The 25,936-nt window shown below is 40.4% G+C and overlaps 1 protein-coding gene across 2 annotated transcripts in view; it reads right to left on the bottom strand.

Moving 5' to 3' along the window:
• The window catches only part of pard3ba (par-3 family cell polarity regulator beta a), a 427,783-nt gene that overhangs the window by 142,523 nt on the left and 259,324 nt on the right, over positions 1-25,936 (bottom strand). For both annotated transcript variants that reach the window (XM_062060174.1, XM_062060183.1), the window contains 2 exons: positions 13,475-13,573; positions 13,160-13,405 (listed from right to left, as the gene is read on the bottom strand). In XM_062060174.1, the coding sequence (XP_061916158.1) occupies positions 13,160-13,405; positions 13,475-13,573 (345 nt within the window). The remainder of the gene's footprint in view (positions 1-13,159; positions 13,406-13,474; positions 13,574-25,936) is intronic.

Raw genomic sequence — 25,936 nt, 5'->3', positions numbered from 1 at the left:
CACGGCACGCACCTGCCATCGGAGCCACTAATGAAAATGTCCCGGCAGTAAAATAGGCGGACGACACTTGGGGGTCCAATGTTCCCTGCTTGACAGGATGAGGGGGCGGGGCAGGGGGAGGGTTTGCGGACTTGGTTTTCACAACCATTGGGATAAGCGACTGACCAGCACACGCCATCTCCCAGATGTATATTAAGTGTCTACTTTCGCATCAATAAAGTGTAAAAGATGAGCGCAAGCAGGGGAACTGTTTCCTTGGTAACACACGTATGAACGCTAGGACAACATGCGATCACTTTCATATACTTGAACATAATGAAAAGCAGTGATTCTTCATAGGACCACACGTGGCGTTGTTGCTAGGTTACGCTGAACTTTCGCGTAAAAATACACCACGTGGGCGTCTGTGCGTGCATATTTGTGAAAGTGTGTGTATGAACTAAAGCCACACCAGCGAGACGTAGAGTATGCATTTCTATAAAGTGTGTGTGTGTGTGTGTGTGTGTGTGTGTGTGCCCCGGTGACCGAGCCGCAGGTGGCGGTCCGTGAATGGAAACAGTCGGCAACAAGGGAGCATGTGCAAGTAGGGTCTTTTATTAATATCTCCATATTTTTAGGCCAGGTACATGATATATGATATATATATCCATATTTTGCCTTAGCCTTGAATTAACACTTGATGCATATAATCACACCAGTATGATGATTCTACAAACCCCGTTTCCATATGAGTTGGGAAATTGTGTTAGATGTAAATATAAACGGAATACAATGATTTGCAAATCCTTTTCGACCCATATTCAGTTGAATGCACTACAAAGACAAGATATTTGATGTTCAAACTCATAAACTTTTTTTTTTTTTTTTGCAAATAATAATTAACTTAGAATTTCATGGCTGCAACACGTGCCAAAGTAGTTGGGAAAGGGCATGTTCACCACTGTGTTACATGGCCTTTCCTTTTAACAACACTCAGTAAACGTTTGGGAACTGAGGAGACACATTTTTGAAGCTTCTCAGGTGGAATTCTTTCCCATTCTTGCTTGATGTACAGCTTAAGTTGTTCAACAGTCCGGGGGTCTCCATTGTGGTATTTTAGGCTTCATAATGCGCCACACATTTTCAATGGGAGACAGGTCTGGACTACAGGCAGGCCAGTCTAGTACGCACACTCTTTTACTATGAAGCCACGTTGATGTAACACGTGGCTTGGCATTGTCTTGCTGAAATAAGCAGGGGCGTCCATGGTAACGTTGCTTGGATGGCAACATATGTTGCTCCAAAACCTGTATGTACCTTTCAGCATTAATGGCGCCTTCACAGATGTGTAAGTTACCCATGTCTTGGGCACTAACACACCCCCATACCATCACAGATGCTGGCTTTTCAACTTTGCGCCTATAACAATCCGGATGGTTCTTTTCCTCTTTGGTCCGGAGGACACGACGTCCACAGTTTCCAAAAACAATTTGAAATGTGGACTTGTCAGACCACAGAACACTTTTCCACTTTGTATCAGTCCATCTTAGATGAGCTCAGGCCCAGCGAAGCAGACGGCGTTTCTGGGTGTTGTTGATAAACGGTTTTCGCCTTGCATAGGAGAGTTTTAACTTGCACTTACAGATGTAGCGACCAACTATAGTTACTGACAGCGGGTTTCTGAAGTGTTCCTGAGCCCATGTGGTGATATTCTTTACACACTGATGTCGCTTGTTGATGCAGTACAGCCTGAGGGATCGAAGGTCACGGGCTTAGCTGCTTACGTGCAGTGATTTCTCCAGATTTTCTGAACCCTTTGATGATATTACGGACCGTAGATGGTGAAATGCCTAAATTCCTTGCAATAGCTGGTTGAGAAAGGTTTTTCTTAAACTGTTCAACAATTTGCTCACGCATTTGTTGACAAAGTGGTGACCCTCGCCCCATCCTTGTTTGTGAATGACTGAGCATTTCATGGAATCTACTTTTATACCCAATCATGGCACCCACCTGTTCCCAATTTGCCTGTTCACCCGTGGGATGTTCCAAATAAGTGTTTGATGAGCATTCCTCAACTTTATCAGTATTTATTGCCACCTTTCCCAACTTTTTTGTCACGTGTTGCTGGCATCAAATTCTAAAGTTAATAATTATTTGCAAAAAAATATGTTTATCAGTTTGAACATCAAATATGTTGTCTTTGTAGCATATTCAATTAAATATGGGTTGAAAATGATTTGCAAATCATTGTATTCCGTTTATATTTACATCTAACACAATTTCCCAACTCATATGGAAACGGGGTTTGTATGTGTCTACATTAAAACATTCTTGTTCATACTGCATTAATATATGCTCATTTTAAACTTTTATGCAGAGAGGAAAATCACAACTAAGTCAATTTACCAAAACTGTATTTATTAAGCAGTTATTAAGCAGTGGCACAAACTTAATGTCATTTCAAAACAGAAAGTGCAAGATTGTCAGAGACATTTTTAAAACAAGCTATTATTGCACATTTGTGCATGATGTCACTAAGATGACATATCAAAACAACACTAAATTAAAGTGCACTTTTTGTACAGAACGCCACTACAATAGTTTAAAACAAATAAAGTGCACTTTTGCGCATGATGTCACACAAGATATTTCAATAACTGCAAAATAAAAATGAGCTCCATAATAGGAAATCAAATAGTGTATGTCCTTCGCTATGTGGTAGGTTCCTGCGGACGTTATCTCCTTCTGTTGTTGACTATTTTTGTCATACGGTGTTGATCTGGAAATGGAAAACGCCACGCTCAATTGTTGGGTGTGGCACCGGCCGGAGATGTTGACATGCGGAGTTTCAAGCACTCCTCATTCTTTAGCGGGTGACTTTTCAAATGATGCTACAAATTAGTAGTGCTGCTACTTTTTGTATCGATGCTTTTGCCGCATACTTGACATATTACGGTTGTCTGTTCAACATCTTCCCGCTTGAAGCCAAACCATTGCCAGACGATGCACCCCGTGCTGTTTTTCTTAGGAATTAATTCTTCTTCCTCCATTTGTTACCAGATTCGCATCTTTCTTTCTCTCGTATTACCACTCGCTCCGCTTGCACCTCCTTCCACAGCTAACTTTACCCATGACGCTACCTCTCTGCTCCGCGAGGGCGTATGACGTTGCACGCGCGACAGTATGTGACGTATGTAAGAAGGTGCGCTTGTTTTACGTCTCTGTGAGAAGGAGAAACAAGAAAGAGTGAGAAAAGCCTGTAGTGTAATGCCCGCAGTTAAAAGCAACTGTGTGAGAACGTATACTCGAATACTCACAAACAATGTTCCCTCTAAGGTGCGCGCCGGTGCAATTGTGCACTGCTCAAACGACTTCTGCGCACGGCAAATCTATGCCACGCACAAAATCAAATAAAAAAATAAGCGCATAACAATTTTCGACACACGAACACGACAGAGAAAAGAGTTTTCGTCGTCATTGTTCAAATATTGTAACGTCTGTCCAGACGCTTTGAGGACATGAATTCCATCCATCACTTTACTGAGCAAAACTCTTTATGGTCGGCCATAAACACATCACCAAAACATTAGTAAAAAAAATTATATCTAGCAAAAGTGGTCATTTTCTGCAGTACAAACCAGACCAAAAGCAACTTTGTTATATCAACAGCAGCCGCTCGCTCTTTCTCACTTGCGCCAACACATGCACATATGGCACTTAGCCAGTGATGCGTTTACAGCCACACAAAAAGTCGGACAACTCCAACGCCACACATAAAGTGTCATTCCAGGTCGTTGCACTATGATTTACCAATCAAATGTGTGCGTATTCTAGTGGCATTTATTAGGAATTTTAATTTATAAATATTAATCATGAAATGCTGTTAGTATATTAAATAAATACTAATAAAAATATATTTTTTACAAACAGGAAGTTGCAGGAATGTACACATGATCCCCTGCTTACATCTCATTGTGCAACATGTGAATGTTTTAATGGGAACTAAATGCAATGTCTGAAAGGGGTACAAACAATTTCCAAAGCAGGACCTCCACCCAGACAAACAACAAAAGTACACAGTTCATGAAAAACAATATTTTTTGTTATTGTCATTGTAAGTGGGCCTAAACACTTATATTAGAAAATAACCTCATGGAAATGACTGCTGTCATTTGATTATAATAATAAGAGAATGTTGTCTGTCTATCCCTGCGATGAGGAGGGGACTTTCTTACCCGAATGCAGCTGAGATAGGCTCCAGCACCCCCCCGCGACCCTTGAAAGGGACAAGCGGTAGAAAATGGATGGATGGATGGAGATTGAACTTGTTATTTAGTCAGGTTTGGGACAGGTGTGCTGCTGGTGTAGCCACAGTGTGCACGTCTGATGTTGCTCACATGGGCTCCACTGAATGCTCAGGGACTTTTTGCGTTTGCTCACACCCATGAAAAATTAGAGGGAACATTGCTCACAAAATAGTCATTTTCTACATCACACAGAGATAAACCCGCGATATATCGAGTATATTCGATATATCGCCCAGCCCTATGTGCAAGATGTCTGTGTATGATTATTAATGTGAAGACCGATGCAAACACATATGAGGAATAAAGTCTTATTGAGGTGTCACCAAAATATGTGCATGGCGGAGTCCTATAAAACAATATCTGGTCCAGCTTTCCTGCAGAGTGTGATGCAGACGAGGCTCCTCATCCATCACGCTCATGCTAAAGAGCAACTAATATACATTACCAGCAAAGCAGGGAGGCCGACAGAGTGAGAGAGTGGGACAGAAAAAAGGGCTAGTAATGAAGCACCCACCACTGGCGGATGAAAGCTTAAGTGGTCCAACAGATCTGTCAGGCTGCTAGACTGTGGCTAATTATCCCTGCTTCTCTTCTGTCTGAATCCTCCAATCTACCATGTAGTCCACGGCGCTAATTCTAGACACCTTCCCTGGCTCTTCTCCTGCTTTCAATTTGTCCCTCCATTCCCATCTGTCCCCGACTCGTAGAATGGGGATTCAGTTTCCAATTTGGAAGTCGATAGCTTAAACGGTGCATTCACAATTGTAGTCGGGTGTAGGGCTGCAAGTAAGGACTATTTGGATCGTCGATTAGTCATCGATTATCTTAGCGATTGGTCGACTAATCGGATTATGAAGCATATACAGTCGTGGTCAAAAGTTTTAATGTCAAGACTGTCTTGAGTTTCCAATAATTTCTACAACTCTTATTTTTTTGTGATAGAGTGATTGGAGCACATACTTGTTGGTCATAAAAAACATTCATGAAGTTTGGTTCTTTTATGAATTTATTATGGGTCTATTGAAAATGTGACCAAATCTGCTGGGTCAAAAGTATACATACAGCAATGTTAATATTTGGTTACATGTCCCTTGGCAAGTTTCACTGCAATAAGGCGCTTTTGGTAGCCATCCACAAGCTTCTGGTTGAATTTTTGACCACTCCTCTTGACAAAATTGGTGCAGTTCAGCTAAATTTGTTGGTTTTCTGACATGGACTTGTTTCTTCAGCATTTTCTACACGTTTGAGCCAGGGCTTTAAGAAGGCCATTCTAAAACCTTAATTCTAGCCTGATTTAGCCATTCCTTTACCACTTTTGACGTGTGTTTGGGCTCATTGTCCTGTTGGAACACCCAACTGTGCCCAAGACCCAACCTCCGGGCTGATGATTTTAGAATTTTGGGATAATCCTCCTTTTTCATTGTCCCATTTACTCTCTGTAAAGCACCAGTTCCATTGCCAGCAAAACAGGCCCAGAGCATAATACTACCACCAGCATGCTTGACGGTAGGTATGGTGTTCCTGGGATTAAAGGCCTCACCTTTTCTCCTCCAAACATATCGCAGGGTATTGTGGCCAAACAGCTCAATTTGTGTTTCATCTGACCACAGAACTTTCCTCCAGAAGGTTTTATCTTTGTCCATGTGATGTAAACTTTTGACTACGGCTGTACCTATTCAGCCATTTGCTTTTAAATTCAGCTTAAGCTTTTTTTTGCATTGTGCTAACTAACAATGACTAATTCATTTAGAAATACAGTATGTATTTGTGCTGTAACTCTGCTGCTCATTAGGCTGTTACAAAAACAAAAAATAACTATTAAACTGTTTTCCATTTGAAAGCAACGACAGGCCCAGTGCTGACAAAAACAAACTATGTTTTGTATGAGGAGAAAGAACAATACAAATTGCAGCAATAAAAACAAACAACAAAACTAACTTCCTCAAAAAGAAACAACCAATTTGTGATAATGTGTTTATAAAGCTGCACACAGACATATTATTGATTATTGAGTAACTGCTGGCATTTTTTTTTTAATCAATCTAAGAGACTCGATTAATTCTAAACATTTTAGCTATTTAATAGACTGGTAATTTATTTGGGCTGTCAAATGATGAAGATTAATCACATCTGGAATTTGGATTATTCATGATTAATCACAGATGTTTACTCACTTGCATAATTGAAATTACCTTAAGAAAAGACCCCAATATTTGTACACAAATGCAATTTTGTTGTCAGAATGTCATTTAGGAACATTTTTAAGCGTTTTACTTTAATGCATGTCATTTATTTGCCCAAAACTTGGTAACAATTTTATCTAAAGTTCTTCCAGGCTGTATTTTGGAGTGAAATTTGACAGCGAGCACACCAGTCGGAATCCCCTCACTCATTTCTGTACTGACGTATGCGTTGATCTGATCGCTGATCGTATAGTGGCTACGGTAAAAGAGCTTGTACATTCAAAATAAATTGCATGATTAATCTTAGTGTGTACATGCAGGGTGCATTTTGTTTAAATCCGGTTTTGGTAGCTCAGTTTTCCGTGTTCAAAGTCTTTTTCCGGTGGTCAAGTTTTCAATACATTCCTTAATAGTGCGCAAATAATAAGCTATATATATCAATTCATATTGTAACGACCAGCTAATGTTAATGTCTTATGTTTGTGTGGCTTGGATTTGATGTCAGTTTTTCCCATGTTTGCAAAACACGCTGTCCGTGCCTGAAAGGCGATTGGCAGGGAATGAGGAAGTGTTGTTGTGTTTTCCAGGGAAGCGTGGACTCACAAGACAAAAGTGTTTGCACAGGAAGTAAAACCTGTTGGAATTGTGCCGTTTGTTACCATAAGATTGATAATAAAAGTTAAAAATAGCGTCAAACTTTATGTGATTTGTTTTGGAGGATACAATATATTATATGACTTCTGCTTGGTCTCAAACTTGCTAAATGTAAATTGTAGATTATATTTAATGCATTTCCCACCTGGTAGTAGACAAATGTGGCCATGGACTGACAGGCTGGTCGACTTTTGCATCCCTCGAGATGACAAGAAAGACAAAACAATAGTTGCGGCAACTTTTTTTTACCCCTTCATGAGGATTGTGATTGATTCTTCATCCTAACAGGATTATGTGAGCCTCCCCTCGGTCGACATCCCGGCAAGAGCAGAAATTGTACAGTAAGTGTTTGTTTTACTATGGTTAGTTTGTATGTTTAGCACCTATTAATGCTACTGATGCTATAGTGTTTCAATAAAACTGCATCCGTTTAGCATTTGGCTTCTAAAACGTATTGCTCATTCTCCTTGTGTTCGAGCTCAAAAATATACGATTCTGGATCATAATTTTTCCCAAAGTAATTGTTGTTGGCTCTCAAAAAGTCTGCTTAATTAGCATTGTTGTTGATGGGGAAGGGGTCTGTGGTTCCTCTCTCTACGACTGGCTTGCTTATTAACTCTCAACATGGCTCAGGAATCTTTGTGAGATTGATACTATTTTAATCATATCTATTTACTTGCCAACTTTGCAAGTCTTTTCGTGTCATAAATTAGATACAAACCCCAAAATCAGTGGGTAGTTGGCACGTTGTGTAAATCGTAAATAAAAACAAAATACAATGATTTGCAAATCCTTTTGAACTTACCGTATTTCCTTGAATTGGCGCAGGGAATATAGTATTTGCACGTCTAGAATTACTGCCGGGTCAAACTCGTTTCTCAAAATAATTAACGCATGCTTGGCCTTATCGCCGGTTTATTATTGAAGCCGGATCAAATTAGTTTCGCAAAATATTAATTTTATTATCGCATGTCTATAATTTTCACCGGGTCAAACTCGTTTCGCAAAATATTTAGCATATGTCTAGAACTTCCACCGGGTCAAATTCGTTACGTCACGAGTGACGCATCTGTCCTCATTTCAAAATGGAGGAAGCTGCTTTCAGTAGTTTACAATCGCACAAAGGAAAAAAGATAAAGAGCTTTTCAGTAGGATTTAAGGTCCAAGCTATTGAATACCGGTGCAGTATGCTAAAGAGAACAGTAAGCAGCTATGTTTTATTAATATACCGTAGCTGCGTGTGTGAAATACTGTATAAGTCATTAAATGACTCCCGCCTCCTGGTGGTAGAGGGCGCTGCCGCGCTAGTGATCCTTCTTGCGACTTCCGGTACTGCAGAAGAAGTGAACACACGCAGCAAGAGATTATTTTTCTTCCTTCTAACATGGAGGATTACATACCGGTATCTAAAACAAAACAGTTTTCTAAACTGGACTTTCAATGGAAGCAGGAGGTAATAATTAAAGGAATATCTCCATCGAGACAGAGACTTTTAAAACGGAAAAAAGAAAATAATGAAGACTTCTATAAACAAGTTATCGATGCTTTTGGTCAGAAGGAGCTGCAAATGGACTCCATTTATAAGTACAGGTAAGACCATAATAACGTTTTTTTTAAATTAAATGTGCTTTTCATGATGGTATGCTTACATCACACTCAAAGCGCACGTCTAAATTTTATGGATTCCTCTTGGTAAACGCCGGAGTGAGAAGAGGTTTTAAAATAATTACCGCATGCACGGCCATCCCGCCGGTTTCCGGTAAACGCAGGAGTGACAGGAGGTTTTAAATTAATTAACGCCCCTGCGGCTATTCAAGGAAATACGGTATATTTAATTGAATAGACTAAGGCTGAAACGACGCGTCGACGTAGTCGACGTCATCGGTTACGTAAATACGTCGACGCCGTTTTTGTGCGTCGGCGCGTCGCATATTTACGTCACACTACCGTCATGGCGGACCGCAAAGCAGACGATCAAAGCAGACGATGCGAGCGGTGCGAGCGAGGGGGGAAAAGCATGCCAAAAGTGTGGGAGTATTTCAATAAACGGCCTAATAATGTTGTTGTATGCACACTGTGTCGAGCGGAAATGGCCTATCATAGCAGCACAACGGCTATGAACGAACATTTGAAAATAAAACCATCAACTCGTCAATCGTCCGCGCGAGCATACGTTGTCATCATTACACAAAAACATGAATGTGTCATTTGTATCTGCTAGGGGTGTAACGGTACGTGTTTTGTATTGAACCGTTTCGGTACGGGGCTTTCGGTTCGGCACGGGGGTGTACCGAACGAGTTTCTAAGCTAAAGCTAACTTTAGCTGCTAAAGTCTTAACAAGCTGCTTCGCTCCTCTGCCTCTGTCTCAGCACGCAGCATTGTCCCACCCACACAACCATCTGATTGGTACACACGAAGCATTACCAGCCAATCAGCAGTGTGTATTCAGAGCGCATGTAGTCAGCGCTTCCGCGTGGAGCAGATAGGTGTTTAGCAGGTGAGCAACAGGCAGTGGACTCTCCCCAAATGATAATAAACACCTCCCAGTCAACTACTAGTAACATCACTATGAGCCCGTTGACCTTCTAGAAATATAAACTGCAGCTCAGCTCACTCGCAATCCTGGCTTGAGGTGAAGGCTAATTACCTCTCAGTTTCAGCCACATCGACCCCTTCTGAGCGCCTATTTTCAGCTGCTGGGAATATTGTAAACAAGAAAAGAAGCAAAGCAAGTAGACATGCTAACCTTTCTTCATTACAACTGTTAGTCACTCACTGGAATGAGTAGAATTGGTTATTGTGTACTGTGTTGGACTGGATGTTTATTTTGCACATTTTAAAAGCAATACTTAATGTTTACAGTGCTCCAGAATATTTAGATTGGCACTTTTTTGTATTGGATGTTTATCTTTATTTTTGCACATTTTAGCAAATAAGCAATACGTTCACTTTTGTTGAAATGTTTACACTGTTGTTACAGAATATTTCGTTTTGCACTTTTTTGTATTGGATGTTTATCTTTATTTTTGCACATTTTAAAGCAAAATAAGCAATACTTTTACTTTTGAAATGCTTATACTATTGCAGAATATTAAGATTTGCACTGGATGTTTACTTTTATATTTGCACATTAAAAAGCAAATAAGCTACTTTTAATTTTGTTAAATGTTAAAAGTTTTAAATGTTTACATTGTTACAGAATATTTTGTCATGTTGTTGTCAATGTTGACTGAGTGGCCATACTTCTTTTTTTTTGTAAATAAAAGCCATGCCTTTTGAAAAAACGGGCCTACATTTATTTTTTCATCTTAATTTTGAATAAAAAAATAATCGGTAAAAGGAAAAATAATCTATAGATTAATCGAAAAATAATCTATAGATTAACCGATTAATCGAAAAAATAATCTATAGATTAATCGATAGAAAAATAATCGTTAGCTGCAGCCTTAGAATAGACTGCAAAGACAAGATACTTAACGTTCGAACTGGAAAATGTTAATTTTTGCAAATATTAGCTAATTTGGAATTTGATGCCTGCAACATGTTTCAAAAAAGCTGGCAGAAGTGGCAAAAAAGACTGAGAAAGTTGAAGAATGCTAATCAAACATTTATTTTGAACATCCCACATGTAAAGAGGAACAGTACTGGGAACAGGTTGGTGCCATGATTGGGTATAAAAGCAGCTTCCATGAAATTCTCAGTCATTCACAAACAAGGATGGGGCGAGGGTCACCACTTTGTCAACAAATGCGCAAGCAAATTGTCCAACAGTTTAAAAAAAAAATTCTCAACCAGCTATTGCAAGGAATGTAGGGATTTCACCATCTACGGTCCGTAATATCATCAAAAGGTTCAGAGAATCTGGAGAAATCACTGCACGTAAGCGAGGATATTACGGACCTTCAATCCCTCAGGCGGTACTTCATCAACAAACGACATCAGTGTGTAAAGGATATCACCACGTGGGCTCAGGAACACTTCAGAAAACCACTGTCAGTAACTATAGTTGGTCACTACATCTGTAAGTGCAAGTTAACACTCTACTATGCAAAGTGAAAGCCATTAATCAACAACACCCAGAAACGCCGCCGGCTTCGCTGGGCCTGAGGTCAGCTAAGATGGACTGATGCAAAGTGGAAAAGTGTTCTGTGGTCTGACGAGTCCACATTTCAAATTGTTTTTCGAAACTATGGACGTCGTGTCTTCCAGACCAAAGAAAAGAACCATCCGGATTGTTCTAGGTGCAAAGTTGAAAAGCCAGCAGCTGTGATGGTCCTGTCCGGCCCGCGTGAGGCCAATCATAAATTACAAAATAAATTTTGAAAAGTATCTATGTCGAGTGTGCAATACAACGGTGCTGCTTTTGTTTTGAAAAGCGTTATTTGTATTACTTCCGTGTGGACGTAGGCTCGTGCACGATTGTGAGTGAATGTGAACAGCGGCAATCACAAATTACAAAATAAATTTAAAAAACCATCTATGTCGTGCGTGCAATACAACTGTGCTGCTTTTATTTTGAAAAGTGTTATTTATGGGCGCATGTCCGTGTGTAACCTGTGAGTGAAGGTGCACAGCGACAAGTGATACCCGGTTACCCCCGAGATGCTAAAAAGAGAAAAGTTGATGAGGAATGCCGTGTTTTCAACAAGACATGGACTGCCAAGTATTTCTTTACAGAAATTAAAGGTAAAGCCGTGTGCTTAGTTTGTGGTACACAGGTTGCTGTGTTTAAAGAATATAATTTGCATCGCCACTACACGACGAAGCACGAAGAAAAATACCGGAATCTGTCTGATGAAGAGCGCGCAAGGGAGGCTGATGCGTTGATGGTAAAACTGCAAACCCAACAAGGACTTTTTGCCAAATTTCAAACCCCCAGAGATGCAGCTGTCAGGACAAGTTTCGTCATTTCTCACAAAATCGCCAGAAAAAGTAAGGCGTTTTCTGACGGAGAGTTTATTAAGGAGTGCTTATTGGACTCTGTTGCGCTGATATGCCCGGAGAAGAGGGGCGCATTTGAGAACGTGTCACTCTCCCGACGCACTGTAAGAAGACGGGTTGAGACCATCGCTGGAAACTTGGAGCTTCAGCTGAAGAACAGAACGGCCAACTTTGACTGTTTTTCGCTGGCTTTGGATGAGAGCTGCGATGTACGTGACACCGCCCAGCTGCTCATCTTCTTACGTGGGATAACTGCAGACTTTCAAATCACGGAGGAGCTGGCAGCCATGCAGTCAATTAAAGAGACAACCACAGGTAATGACTTGTTCACATAGGTAAATGCGTGTTTGGACATGTTAGGACTGAAATGGGACAAGCTGGCAGGTGTAACAACAGATGGCTGTCCAAATCTGATGGGGAAAAATGTTGGACTTTTAAAGAGGATGCAGGATAAAGTGACATAAATTGACATTTTTGCATTGTATTACACATCAGGAAGTGTTGTGTAAGACAGTGTTAAAAGTTAAGTTAGGTTAAATGAAATTATTATTATTATTATTATTTATCTTACGGTATATCAAAAATAATTTGAGCAAAATTGAATTGAAATATTGTCGGTGTGGCCCCCGGTAAAAATTAATTGCCCACCCCTGCCTTATATGTTCCCCTAGTGTCCAAATAACTCTAAACTTTATTGTCTTTGTTACTTTAATAAGCAACTAACTAATGGTGAATATGTTCCCCATACTTAAGTGTTACCACTATTTGTATAATTGTGAGAAGACAATACCAAAATCAAGATTAAAATGTGATTAAGTGTCCATGCCTGTCAATGGCCCCCGGGTCGCACTTTGGACAACCCTGCCTGAAGACATTTACAACACCGGTCAACAGAGATGTCAAATGAACCATGCATGTGTAAATACAAGTGCGCATACGAGGGGTTCAAGTACATTTGTTCATGTTTTATGTATTTGGTCACCAGACCGTGACTGCTGATTAGTGCCAATACCGTCCCGCTCATGAACCTCTCTCACAAAGGCGCCAACGTGCAAAGAATACTATTCAGTGTAACACCTTCCTCCCCCTCTCACCTTTCTGCAGCTTGTTGCCGAGGCTTGACCACCTGGGCGTAGAGGTTATCCAGATTGGCGGAGGCCTGAGGCTGTTTGCCCGCCGCGGTCACGGGAGCCGCCAGGGAATGGGTGCGGCCAGGCAACTGTGGCGAGTCCGGCTGAAGGAATTTGTTGATCCGGGCGTAGTTGGGGTCAGTGTCGTCGTCTTCCACATCCGGGAGCGTGCCCGAGTCAAAGTCGATTTCGGCGTATCGCGGATCAAAGCTTTCATGAGAAGGGAGCGGACATCGTGATGAGTCACGGTTTACCGGGGCGTCGGTGTCAAATTGCTACCTTTCTCTGCCGCCGCTCTCCTCCTCGCTCAGGGCTTCCAGTTTGTTCTTCACCACTCTCAGCGCATCTTTGCTCTTGTCTTCCTTCTTCTTGCCAAACCTGTGTAAGAGAGCAGAAACATCTTTTAATTACTTCAGGGAGATTAATTATGGGCTGACCTGAACCCTGAAACTTCCTGTTTATCTCCAAGTTTGGCGAAGCTATTACTGCAAGCTTAGACGCTGGTGGCAAGGAATTGTAATCGCTTTGATGAGGATGACAATCCAGAGAGAGTGTGTGTGTGTGCGTGTGCGTGTGGGGGTGTGTGGCCATGCAATTCAGCACACGGTGCATGAATATTTAAAACTTTTATTAACTGTTGCGTCTCGGCTTCTTGTTTTAGGTTTTTTTTCTCCACATCACATTTGCTAGATCGACCATTATTAAGCCTCTCTCTTTGAATATTTCATATTCTTTACTGCACATTATCTCACTCTCTTCCCCCTCATCCCTGCCTCGGAGAGTTTGCTGAGCCAATCTAATGTCTGCGTTTAGCTCATTAACGGCGAGGCACTTCTCATTATCGCTACAGGAAGACATGAAGCCTGAACGGCAACCTGTTGGCCTGGCTATGAGGACAGAGTGTTAGTGCTGGAGTGAAGGAAACCATTTTTTCTGTCGGTTTTAACACTGCTTCCTCCTCTTTATCTCAAAGTAATCTGCATTACCTTCACACCTATAACGTTCCTCTTGCCACACAATGTGTCCTTTTGTTTACTTCCTCCACTTTAAGGCAAATGTAGAGTGCTAATTACCTCACTAAGGCCATGTCTACACTAAGCCGGATAACCCCTTAAACCAGTGGTTCTTAACCTTGTTGGAGGTACCGAACCCCACCAGTTTCATATGTGCATTCACCGAACCCGAATCGTAATCATGAAATGATGTTGTTATTTTAAAGAAATACTAATAGATATATTTTACAAACAGAAAGTTACAGGAATGTACACATAATCCCATGTTTACATCTCATTGTGCAACATGTGAATGTTTTTTTAGTGCAGGGGTGTCCAAAGTGCGGCCCGGGGGCCATTTGTGGCCCGCAGGTCATTTTTTAACGGCCCCACGGCACATTTTAAAAATACGATTGAAAAAAATTAAAAACATGATAAGTGGTATAAAAGAGCACTTTGTTATTTTAAAGAAATACTAATAAAGATATATTTTACAAACAGAAAGTTACAGGAATGTACACATAATCCCATGTTTACATCTCATTGTGCAACATGTGAATGTTTTTTTAGTGCAGGGGTGTCCAAAGTGCGGGCCGGGGGCCATTTTTTAACGGCCCCACGGCACATTTTAAAAATACGATTGAAAAAAATTAAAAACATGATAAGTGGTATAAAAGAGCACTTTGTTAAGATTAAAGATTAAAGTACCGATGATTGTCACACACACACTAGATGTGGTGAAATTTGTCCTCTGCATTCGACCCATCCCCTTGGGGAGCAGTGGGCAGCAGCGGCGCCGCGCCCGGGAATCATTTTTGGTGATTTAACCCCCAAGTCCAACCCGTGTTGCTGAGTGCCAAGCAGGGAGGTTATGGGTCCCATTTTTATACTCTTTGGTATGACTCTTTTAAAGAAATACTAATAAAGATATATTTTACAAATAGAAAGTTACAGGAATGTACACATAATCCCATGTTTACATCTCATTGTGCAACATGTGAATGTTTTTTTAGTGCAGGGGTGTCCAAAGTGCGGCCCGGGGGCCATTTGTGGCCCGCAGGTCATTTTTTAACGGCCCCACGGCACATTTTAAAAATACGATTGAAAAAAATTAAAAACATAAGTGGTATAAAAGAGCACTTTGTTAAGATTAAAGATTAAAGTACCGATGATTGTCACACACACACTAGATGTGGTGAAATTTGTCCTCTGCATTCGACCCATCCCCTTGGGGAGCAGTGGGCAGCAGTGGCGCCGCGCCCGGGAATCATTTTTGGTGATTTAACCCCCAAGTCCAACCCGTGTTGCTGAGTGCCAAGCAGGGAGGTTATGGGTCCCATTTTTATAGTCTTTGGTATGACTCTTTTAAAGAACTACTAATAAAGATATATTTTACAAACAGAAAGTTACAGGAATGTACACATAATCCCATGTTTACATCTCATTGTGCAACATGTGAATGTTTTAGTGCAGGGGTGTCCAAAGTGCGGCCCGGGGGCCATTTGTGGCCCGCAGGTCATTTTTTTAACGGCCCCACGGCACATTTTTAAAATACGATTGAAAAAAATTAAAAACATGATAAGTGGTATAAAAGAGCACTTTGTTAAGATTAAAGATTAAAGTACCGATGATTGTCACACACACACTAGATGTGGTGAAATTTGTCCTCTGCATTCGACCCATCCTCTTGGAGAGCAGTGGGCAGCAGCGGCGCCGCGCCCGGGAATCATTTTTGGTGATTTAACCCCCAAGTCCAACCCGTGTTGCTGAGTGCCAAGCAGGGAGGTTATGGGTCCCATTTTTATAGTCTTTGGTATGACTCTTTTAAAGAAATACTAATAAAGATATATTTTACAAATAGAAAGTTACAGGAATGTACACATAATCCCATGTTTACATCTCATTGTGCAACATGTGAATGTTTTTTTAGTGCAGGGGTGTCCAAAGTGCGGCCCGGGGGCCATTTTTGGCCCGCATGTCATTTTTTAACGGCCCCACGGCACATTTTAAAAATACGATTGAAAAAAATTAAAAACATAAGTGGTATAAAAGAGCACTTTGTTAAGATTAAAGATTAAAGTACCGATGATTGTCACACACACACTAGATGTAGTGAAATTTGTCCTCTGCATTCGACCCATCCCCTTGGGGAGCAGTGGGCAGCAGCGGCGCCGCGCCCGGGAATCATTTTTGGTGATTTAACCCCCAAGTCCAACCCGTGTTGCTGAGTGCCAAGCAGGGAGGTTATGGGTCCCATTTTTATAGTCTTTGGTATGACTCTTTTAAAGAAATACTAATAAAGATATATTTTACAAACAGAAAGTTACAGGAATGTACACATAATCCCATGTTTACATCTCATTGTGCAACATGTGAATGTTTTAGTGCAGGGGTGTCCAAAGTGCGGCCCGGGGGGCCATTTGTGGCCCGCAGGTCATTTTTTTAACGGCCCCACGGCACATTTTAAAAATACGATTGAAAAAAATTAAAAACATGATAAGTGGTATAAAAGAGCACTTTGTTAAGATTAAAGATTAAAGTACCGATGATTGTCACACACACACTAGATGTGGTGAAATTTGTCCTCTGCATTCGACCCATCCCCTTGGGGAGCAGTGGGCAGCAGCGGCGCCGCGCCCGGGAATAATTTTTGGTGATTTAACCCCCAAGTCCAACCCGTGTTGCTGAGTGCCAAGCAGGGAGGTTATGGGTCCCATTTTTATAGTCTTTGGTATGACTCTTTTAAAGAAATACTAATAAAGATATATTTTACAAACAGAAAGTTACAGGAATGTACACATAATCCCATGTTTACATCTCATTGTGCAACATGTGAATGTTTTAGTGCAGGGGTGTCCAAAGTGCGGCCCGGGGGCCATTTGTGGCCCGCAGGTCATTTTTTTAACGGCCCCACGGCACATTTTAAAAATACGATTGAAAAAAATTAAAAACATGATAAGTGGTATAAAAGAGCAAACAGGTGAAATGTAACAAGAAAATGTCGCAATGTGTACTCTAATAACACAAAACTGCCTTGCAGGCTGTTTCTTTCTTTAAAAAATAATAATGAATCAAAATCAATGTCATTATGAGTTATTGACCTATTCAAGGCTCCAATTACGTCACATTTGAGATATTTTTGGGGAAAATGTTGCATATTTTGTGTTTGCCATATAAAAAACTGAGCTGTTTTTTTTTTTAAAGAAGGGCATAAAACGAACAAACGAAAAACATAAACAACAGTAAAACGTATAATTGACGCATCGATCCGAAGTTGATCTCGAGATTATTGTATTAAAAGTAAACAGTAAAAAAAAAATAGAATTTATTTTTTAACACTATAATTATTTGGATCCTCAATGATTTTAGTGTGATTTGTTTTTAAGTGTCATTGCTCAAAAAATAATAATGAATTAAAATCAATGTTGTTATGAGTTATTGACCTTTTTAAGGCTCCAATTATTATATAATCTCAAATATTCCACTTAAAAATGTTATTGTGTGAAAATATTGCATATTTTGTATTTTTTCCATAAAAAAACTGGGTTTTCTTTGACAACAAGAGCATACAACTTACATCTTTAAAACCGTTATATTGACAGATAGACCTAATGTTGATCTAGAGATTTAAAACTTGAATAATAATACAAATAATAATACTGAATAATGACACATTTTTAATATTTTTTTGACCAAAACCCCTTGGGGTACCCGGGATCAAGCCTGAGTGGAGGCCTAAATGTATATTTTTTATACATATATTGTATTGGTTTTTAAAATAAAAAATATCAAAATGGCCCCCGCTTGCTTTGATTTTTCAGAGTGCGGCCCTCAGTGGAAAAAGTGTGGACTCCCCTGTTTTAGTGGGAACTAAATGTGATATCTGAAAGGGGTACACATTATTTCCAAAGTAGGACCCCCCCACCCAGACATATATGATTTTATACTGTACCTGCTGCTAATCTGGACTGGGTTTTGCAAGTTGTTTCTTATTGTTTATTTGCTCTTCTGCACCAGGTTAGCCCATCAGTGGGAGCACGGTAACATTTTTAAGTACCTGCAGCATCATACACTTGTGTGTGTAAATGTGTTTTCATGAGGTTTCCTGCAGCATCATACACTTATGTGTAAATGTGTTTTCATGAGGTTTCCTGCAGCATCATACACTTATGTGTAAATGTGTTTTCATGAGGTTTCCTGCAGCATCATAAACTTATGTGTAAATGTGTTTTCATGAGGTTTCCTGCAGCATCATACACTTATGTGTAAATGTGTTTTCATGAGGTTTCCTGCAGCATCATACACGTATGTGTAAATGTGTTTTCATGAGGTTTCCTGCAGCATCATACACTTATGTGTAAAGGTGTTTTCATGAGGTTTTCAAAAATAAAGCTCTCTCGAGGAAAGTGTACCCCTGGGAAAATGTATTCATAATTTATAATATTTATATTCAAGTTCATAGATTTGATATTTATATTCTAGTTGAAAACAGCCCTGTGAGGAATTTATAGTAAAGTTCATAAAAAGTTAATAGAATTAAAATTGATGGAGAATGTCAGACTATTTCATTCAGAAAGACTGTAGGTTAGCTAGCTCATTTAAAATATCCTAAACTTTTTTTTGACCCCGCCTCTTAAAAGAATCGGAATCGAGAATCGACAGGAATCGGAATCGAAACAAAGAATCGGAATCGGAATTGGAATCGTTCGAATTCAAACGATACCCAACCCTACATGTGCTCCACTGAATGCTCAAAGAGTTTTTGCGTTTGCTCACGCATATGGAAAATTAGAGGGAACATTGTTTGGGGCTTTCCATAATACGCCGACAGGGAGAAGTTTTAGTTTCCACGATGAGTCGGGTGTGTCTTGACCTCCGCGACGGAGGCTCTGCCGAACCCCTGAGGCCGACTCACCGAACCCCTAGGGTTCGATCGAACCCAGGTTAAGAACCACTGCCTGAAACAAATAATTATTTAGCCTAAGCCCCGTTTCAGCCACACTAAATCGTTTAAGGTCCCCCTCCTCGGACAAATTTTTACACGGGTAAGTGCGCCGTGTATTTCTTGAATCTCCGGCACTTAAATGTGTATGGACTCATTGATCGTTTACAAACTGAGTTCGGAGAGGAAGTGACGCCAGTAAGACCGCGCCCCACACAGGAAGTGACGTCAGAAAGAACGCGCCACAGCAAGCTTCATAATAAAGCGGCTTCGTAACTCGGAGCTAACCACTGGAAATATGAAGGCGAATCATCCAGACATGCCCGTTGTGGAGGGGGGCGTGGCCTGCGGGCCTGCCGCGGAGCGGGGTGTGCCAGGCTTTGAAACACAGCCGACAGGTGATTAGACTGCCCAGCTGGGGCTAGTTATCTAATCACCTGTCGGCTTTATTAGCAGCAGCCGGTCAGAGACACGTTGTTGGGAGTTGGAGTTACTGGTCAACAGACGCATTGGACACACACACACTGGACAGACATGCTAGAGAGACTGGAAAGTCGCAGAGCAGGGTGCAGTTGGGGTGTGTGAGAAAAATAAAACAATTGTCAAACCTGACTATCGGGCTTACAAGAGGATCTGTCGTGATCAGGGGAACCCACGGGAGGGCAACCTCCACACCCGTGTTTCTCCTTCCTCTACATGAACAGACGCTTGTGGAAATCACACATGAATACCTTAAGAGAAAGCGATTGCAGCTATTTCAGATACAACACTTCTCATACGGCAAGAGAACTTTCCAATGTCCCGGTTAGCTGTGATTCTACTTAGCAGAAAACTTTGTCCATTTGTCGAAGGAGAGACAACGAGAATGCGGGCTCCCGTGGATGTGATTACCTGGCCGTCGAGGGAAGACTATGGAAAACGGCGAATGCATTTGGACTGTTATTGTCCGCCATGTATGTCGCAGACTCAACGTCTAGGTCCAGAGTATATAAAGTCACCAACAACGAATGGACAATGAAGGTGAAGGCAAAAGAGTGAGGAGTGTCCTGACCAGATATCTAGATCCCTAGATTGATTGATGTAAAATGTTCTTTATCACATTGTTTATGTGTCCATTATGACGGCTCAGGTGTGATTCACTACAATATGGCCCCACAGCACACTGGATTCCAGTTAATTGAAATACCACAACACTGGATATTGTTCAAATAAGTTACATTTAAGAACTTGCACACAAAGCAACACTGGAGGTGACTATGACGTGCGCATTTTCCGCGCATGCGTATTAGGTCGCGTTGCGCCGGCGGACGGAGGGGGCGAGGGGGTCTTCAACGGTGGCATTGTTGTGTGAGGACACGGATAAGGTTAGCTGGGATTTACCCTGGATAACCCTATCCGGTTTAGTGTACCGTATTTCTTTGAATTGCCGCCGGGAATATAGTATTCGCCTGCCTAGAATTACAGCCGGGTCAAACTCGTTTCGCAAAATAATTAGCGCATGCTTGGCACTTCCGCCAGGTCAAATATGAGTCATTAAATGACTTCCGCCTCCTGGTGGTAGAGGGCGCTAGTGATCCTTCTTGCGACTGCTGGTACTGCAGAAGACCGGTGCTGCAGAAGAAGACAACACGCAGCAAGAGTGAGCAGCCATTGTTTGCTTGCACTTTTACCATGGAGGATTACATATCTAAAATAAAACAGTTTTCTAAACTGGACTTTCAATCGAAGCAGGAGGTAATACTTAAAGGAAGATCTCCATCGAGACAGAGAGACTTTTAAAACTGAAGAAAGATAAGGAAGACTTCTATAGGAGCTGCGCATGGACTCATTTATACCTAAAGGTAAGACCATAATAACGTTTTTTTTATTAAATGTGATTTTCATGATAAGGTAAGCGCCGGAGTGAGAAGAGGTTTTAAAATAATTAGCGCATGCTTGCCAATCCCGCATGCTTTTGGTAAACGCAGGAGTAAGAAGAGGTTTTAAATTAATTAGCGCCCCGGCGGCTATTCAAGGAAATACGGTAAGTGGGGCCTTAATGTACCGTATTTTCCGCACTATAAGGCGCACCGGATTATAAGGCGCACCTTCAATGAATGGCCTATTTTAAAACGTTGTTCATATATAAGGCGCACTGCATTATAAGGCGCATCGCATTATAATGCGCATAGAACAGATGCTACAGTAGAGGCTGGGGTTACGTTATGCATCCCGTAGTTGCGAGACCCGTTGTGGCTCAACATTGGTCCATATATAAGGCGCACTGGTTTATAAGGCGCACTGTCAGCTTTTGAGAAAATTGGAGGTTTTTAGGTGCGCCTTATAGTGCGGAAAATACGGTAATCTGCATTACCTTCACACCTATAAAATTCCTCTTGGCACACACTGTCCTTTTCTTTACTTCCTCCACGTTCAGCCAAATGTAGAGTGCTAATTATCTCACTAAGAGAAGGACTAATATTACTAGTACTAGTATGCCTGATCAGACATAAACATATTATACTGTGTCTATGTATAATTAACACGCGAAGTCCCAGAGAAGGGTCAATTGACATTTTTACCTAGAAAACACACAAGAGGGTCATTTGACCCCTAGTCCCCCCTGTGGACACTCCTTTTGTTATGAAAATGTGGCTGTTAGTGGCACACGGCAGGGGGCCACTTGAGCCTGTGTGGGGGAGGGGACCTTACAGCTCAAGCTTTAGTTCTGAGGTAGGTTGTGTGTGTTTTTGCAAGGATCAACAGAATGAAGGGATCAACACTCTGACATTTATTGTTAAAAAAAATACAAAACAAAACATATTTACAAAGAATGAAAAAGCAACTGTTTTCCCAGTTTTGGTGTGGAGGGTTGTTGCAGAAGCAATTGTTATTTTTGTGTGCCAAAAATAGTTTAAAAAAAAAAATTTACAAAGAAAAAAGCATATTTACAAAGAATGAAAAACCATGTCCATGTAAACGTGACTGACATACATTTGAGCAGTCACTCACAATCCTGGCACTGCCATTGCTCCTTTCGGCATTTCCCACATGTATAATTTTTCTGTCTACCTAGACAAACTGCCCCTAACAGCCTCATTACCATAACAAAATGAGTGATTAGTGTATTCGGGAAAAGCGTCGGGCCAAATGACCCCTCTCTGGGTCTTCTAGGTAGACAGAAAAATGCTGGGACTTCTAGTGTTAATCCTACGACCAGATTTATCTGCGAGATGCCATCTTTCAACGGCACACTGACAGACAGGGCCTTAATCAACATTCCAAGGGGGCAGAGGTCCACAGCTGGACTCATCATTAAATCTGCATTAATTAGGAAAAAAAACGACCGCACTGAGGCATGGAACTAGAAAAAAAAAACCCACACATAATGAGGGTGGGGACTTTCTATTAGAAACATGTACCTGCCATGAGGGTGGATGTTATCCAGCACTCTGCAATTACCTCAGACCGGCTTCATCCCTAAAATGTCCACTTCTTTCCCAATGTGGTGTGCCACCTGCATGCTAGCGATGGACGGGTATTGTTTACTTTTTCTTTTCGATACTGGCACTTTACAAACGGTGCCCGAACCGGTATTTAAAGGGGTTATATTGTGATTTTCTTTCTACATTTAACACATTTCCTTGTGGTCTACATAACATGTCATGGTGGTTCTTTGCTCAAAATGTTGCATAAATTATGTTTTACAGATCATCTTCAAGCCGCTTTCTGACCATCTTTTCAAGATGCTTCGTTTTGTGAGCGGTTTTAATAATGTGGCTTCACTTTGACAGTGTCTTCTCCCCGCCATCTTTGTCGAAGTTTTAAGCGCGTCCATATATGGTTGTTCCTATACCAATATTTTTACGACTGGTACCAACATTTATTTAGATACTTTTCAAAATCAAGGGAATAAAATGTCATTTTTAGCTTCATTTTAACAAAAAAATCTTACAATACATTAAACAAATGGTTCTAATTGCACTCAAAGTAACATCTTAGAAGATTAAACTAAAAATAAAAAGGCATTAAACACATTGGGCTTTTCTTGTTGCACTCAAAGAACGTTTTACAATTTTATATATTACCGTATTTTTTCGGAGTATAAGTCGCTCCAGAGTGTAAGTCGCAGCGGCCGAAAATGCATAATAAAGAAGGGAAAAACATATATAAGTCGCACTGGAGTATAAGTCGCATTTTTGGGGGAAATGTATTTGATAAAACCCAACACCAAGAATAGACATTTGAAAGGCAATTTAAAATAAATAAAGAATAGTGAACAACAGGCTGAATAAGTGTACGTTATATGAGGCATAAATAACCAGCTGAGAACGTGCCTGGTATGTTAACGTAACATATTATGGTAAGAGTCATTCAAATAACTATAACATATAGAACATGCTATACGTTTACCAAACAATATGTCACTCCTAATCGCTAAATCCCATGAAATCTTATACATCTAGTCTCTTACGTGAATGAGCTAAATAATATTATTTGATATTTTACGGTAATGTGTTAATAATTTCACACATAAATCGCTCCCGGCCAAACTATGAAAAAAACTGTGATTTATAGTCCGAAAAATACGGTACATATAATCTGCCATAATCTAGGATTAGGTTAGAATTCATGTTAAAGTTAAAGTACCACTGATAGTCACACACACACACTAGTTGTGGTGAAATTATCCTCTGCATTTGACCCACCCCCTGGGAGGTGAGGGGAGCAGTGAGCAGCCGCGGTGGCCGCGCTCTGGAATCATTTTGGTGATTTAACCCCCAATTCCAACCCTTAAAGCTGAGTGCCAAGCAAAACTTAGTATTTAAGACATTTTTTATATTTATTTTTATGGAATTTTGACATTCAAATTGACAGACTACCGTATTTTTCGGACTATAAGTTGCAGTTTTTTTCATAGTTTGGCCGGGGGTGCGACTTATACTCAGGAGCGACTTATGTGTGAAATTATTAACACATTACCGTAAAATATCAAATAATATTATTTAGCTCATTCACGTAAGAGACTAGACGTATAAGATTTCATGGGATTTAGCGATTAGGAGTGACAGATTGTTTGGTAAACGTATAGCATGTTCTATATGTTATAGTTATTTGAATGACTCTTACCATAATATGTTACGTTAACATACCAGGCACGTTCTCAGTTGGTTATTTATGCCTCATATAACGTACACTTATTCAGCCTGTTGTTCACTATTCTTTATTTATTTTAAATTGCCTTTCAAATGTCTATTCTTGGTGTTGGATTTTATCAAATACATTTCCCCCCAAAATGCGACTTATATATTTTTTTTTCCTTCTTTGTTATGCGTTTTCGGCCAGTGCGATTTATACTCCGGAGTGACTTATACTCCGAAAAATACTGTACCACTGATAGTCACACACACACAAACACACTAGGTGTGGTGAAATTAACCTCTGCATTTGACCCATCCCCTTGTTCCACCCCCTGGGAGGTGAAGGGAGCAGTGAGCAGCAGCAGTGGCCGCGCTCTGGAATCATTTTGGTGATTTAACCCCCAATTCCAACCCTTAAAGCTGAGTGCCAAGCAAATCTTAGCATTTAAGAAAAAAAAGTTGTTTTATTTTTATGGAATTTTGACATTTAAGTTGACGGACTAGTAATTAAAATGTTATAAATCAAATGATAAAGAGGTAATGCATTAAAAAAATAGGAAATTCATCCACAACAAATTGTCATAATTATTGCAACAATACATAACATATCGAAGGTGCAAAACATACAACTAACTCATGTTGTAATGTTTGATGCTCCAAATTCCGGGTGTTTGTGAGTGCAACCTTGCTCGCAGTCACTGGTCAACACTGTGTACACATTCTACTGCTGTGTTGTCTTGTGGCTACTGGCTAGACGCGTGCTAACAGTGTGGTGCGGGCAGCTGTTGGTGGTGGAGGTCGGCGATAAAGTTTAAAAAGAGCATCAGACTTTGTGTGCTATTGCTGGGACGCAACATTACTTACAAGACGTTACTCGTACAATATCACCACCAAGCAACTGTTGCAGGTTGCTGACTAGTGTTGTCCCGATACCAAATATTTTGATACTTTTCTAAATAAAGGGGACCACAAAAAATGGCATTATTGGCTTTATTTTAACAAAAAATCTTACGGTACATTAAACATATGTTTCTTATTGCAAGTTCGTCCTTAAATAAAATAGTCAACATACAAGACAACTTGTCTTTTAGTAGTAAGTAAACAAACAAAGGCTCCTAATTTAGCTGCTGACATATGCAGTAACATATTGTGTCATTTATCATTCTATTAATTGTCAACATTATGAGGGACAAACTGTAAATATGGATTATTAATGTACTTGTTCATTTACTGTTAATATCTGCTTATTTTCTCTTTTAACATGATCTATCTACACTTCTGTTAAAATGTAATAATCACTTATTCTTCTGTTGTTTGATACTTTACATTAGTTTTGGATGATATCACAAATTTAGGTATCAATCCGACACCAAATAGTTACAGAATTAGAGATGTCCGATAATGGCTTTTTTGCCGATATTCCGATATTGTCCAACTCTTAATTACCGATTCCGATATCAACCGATACCGATATATACAGTCGTGGAATTAACACATTATTATGCCTAATTTTGTTGTGATGCCCCGCTGGATGCATTAAACAATGTAACTTTACCATGAATTGATTAATGTGGAAAAACTTATTCGGGTGTTACCATTTAGCTGAGGTGGGCGGGGTTGGGGGGGGGCGGGGTTTGGTGGTAGCGGGGGGTGTATATTGTAGCGTCCTGGGAAGAATTAGTGCTGC

The sequence above is a fragment of the Entelurus aequoreus genome, linkage group LG01, assembly GCF_033978785.1.
Source record: "Entelurus aequoreus isolate RoL-2023_Sb linkage group LG01, RoL_Eaeq_v1.1, whole genome shotgun sequence".
NCBI classification, from domain to species: domain Eukaryota; kingdom Metazoa; phylum Chordata; class Actinopteri; order Syngnathiformes; family Syngnathidae; genus Entelurus; species Entelurus aequoreus.
This window is presented reverse-complemented; position numbering and strand designations above follow the sequence as displayed.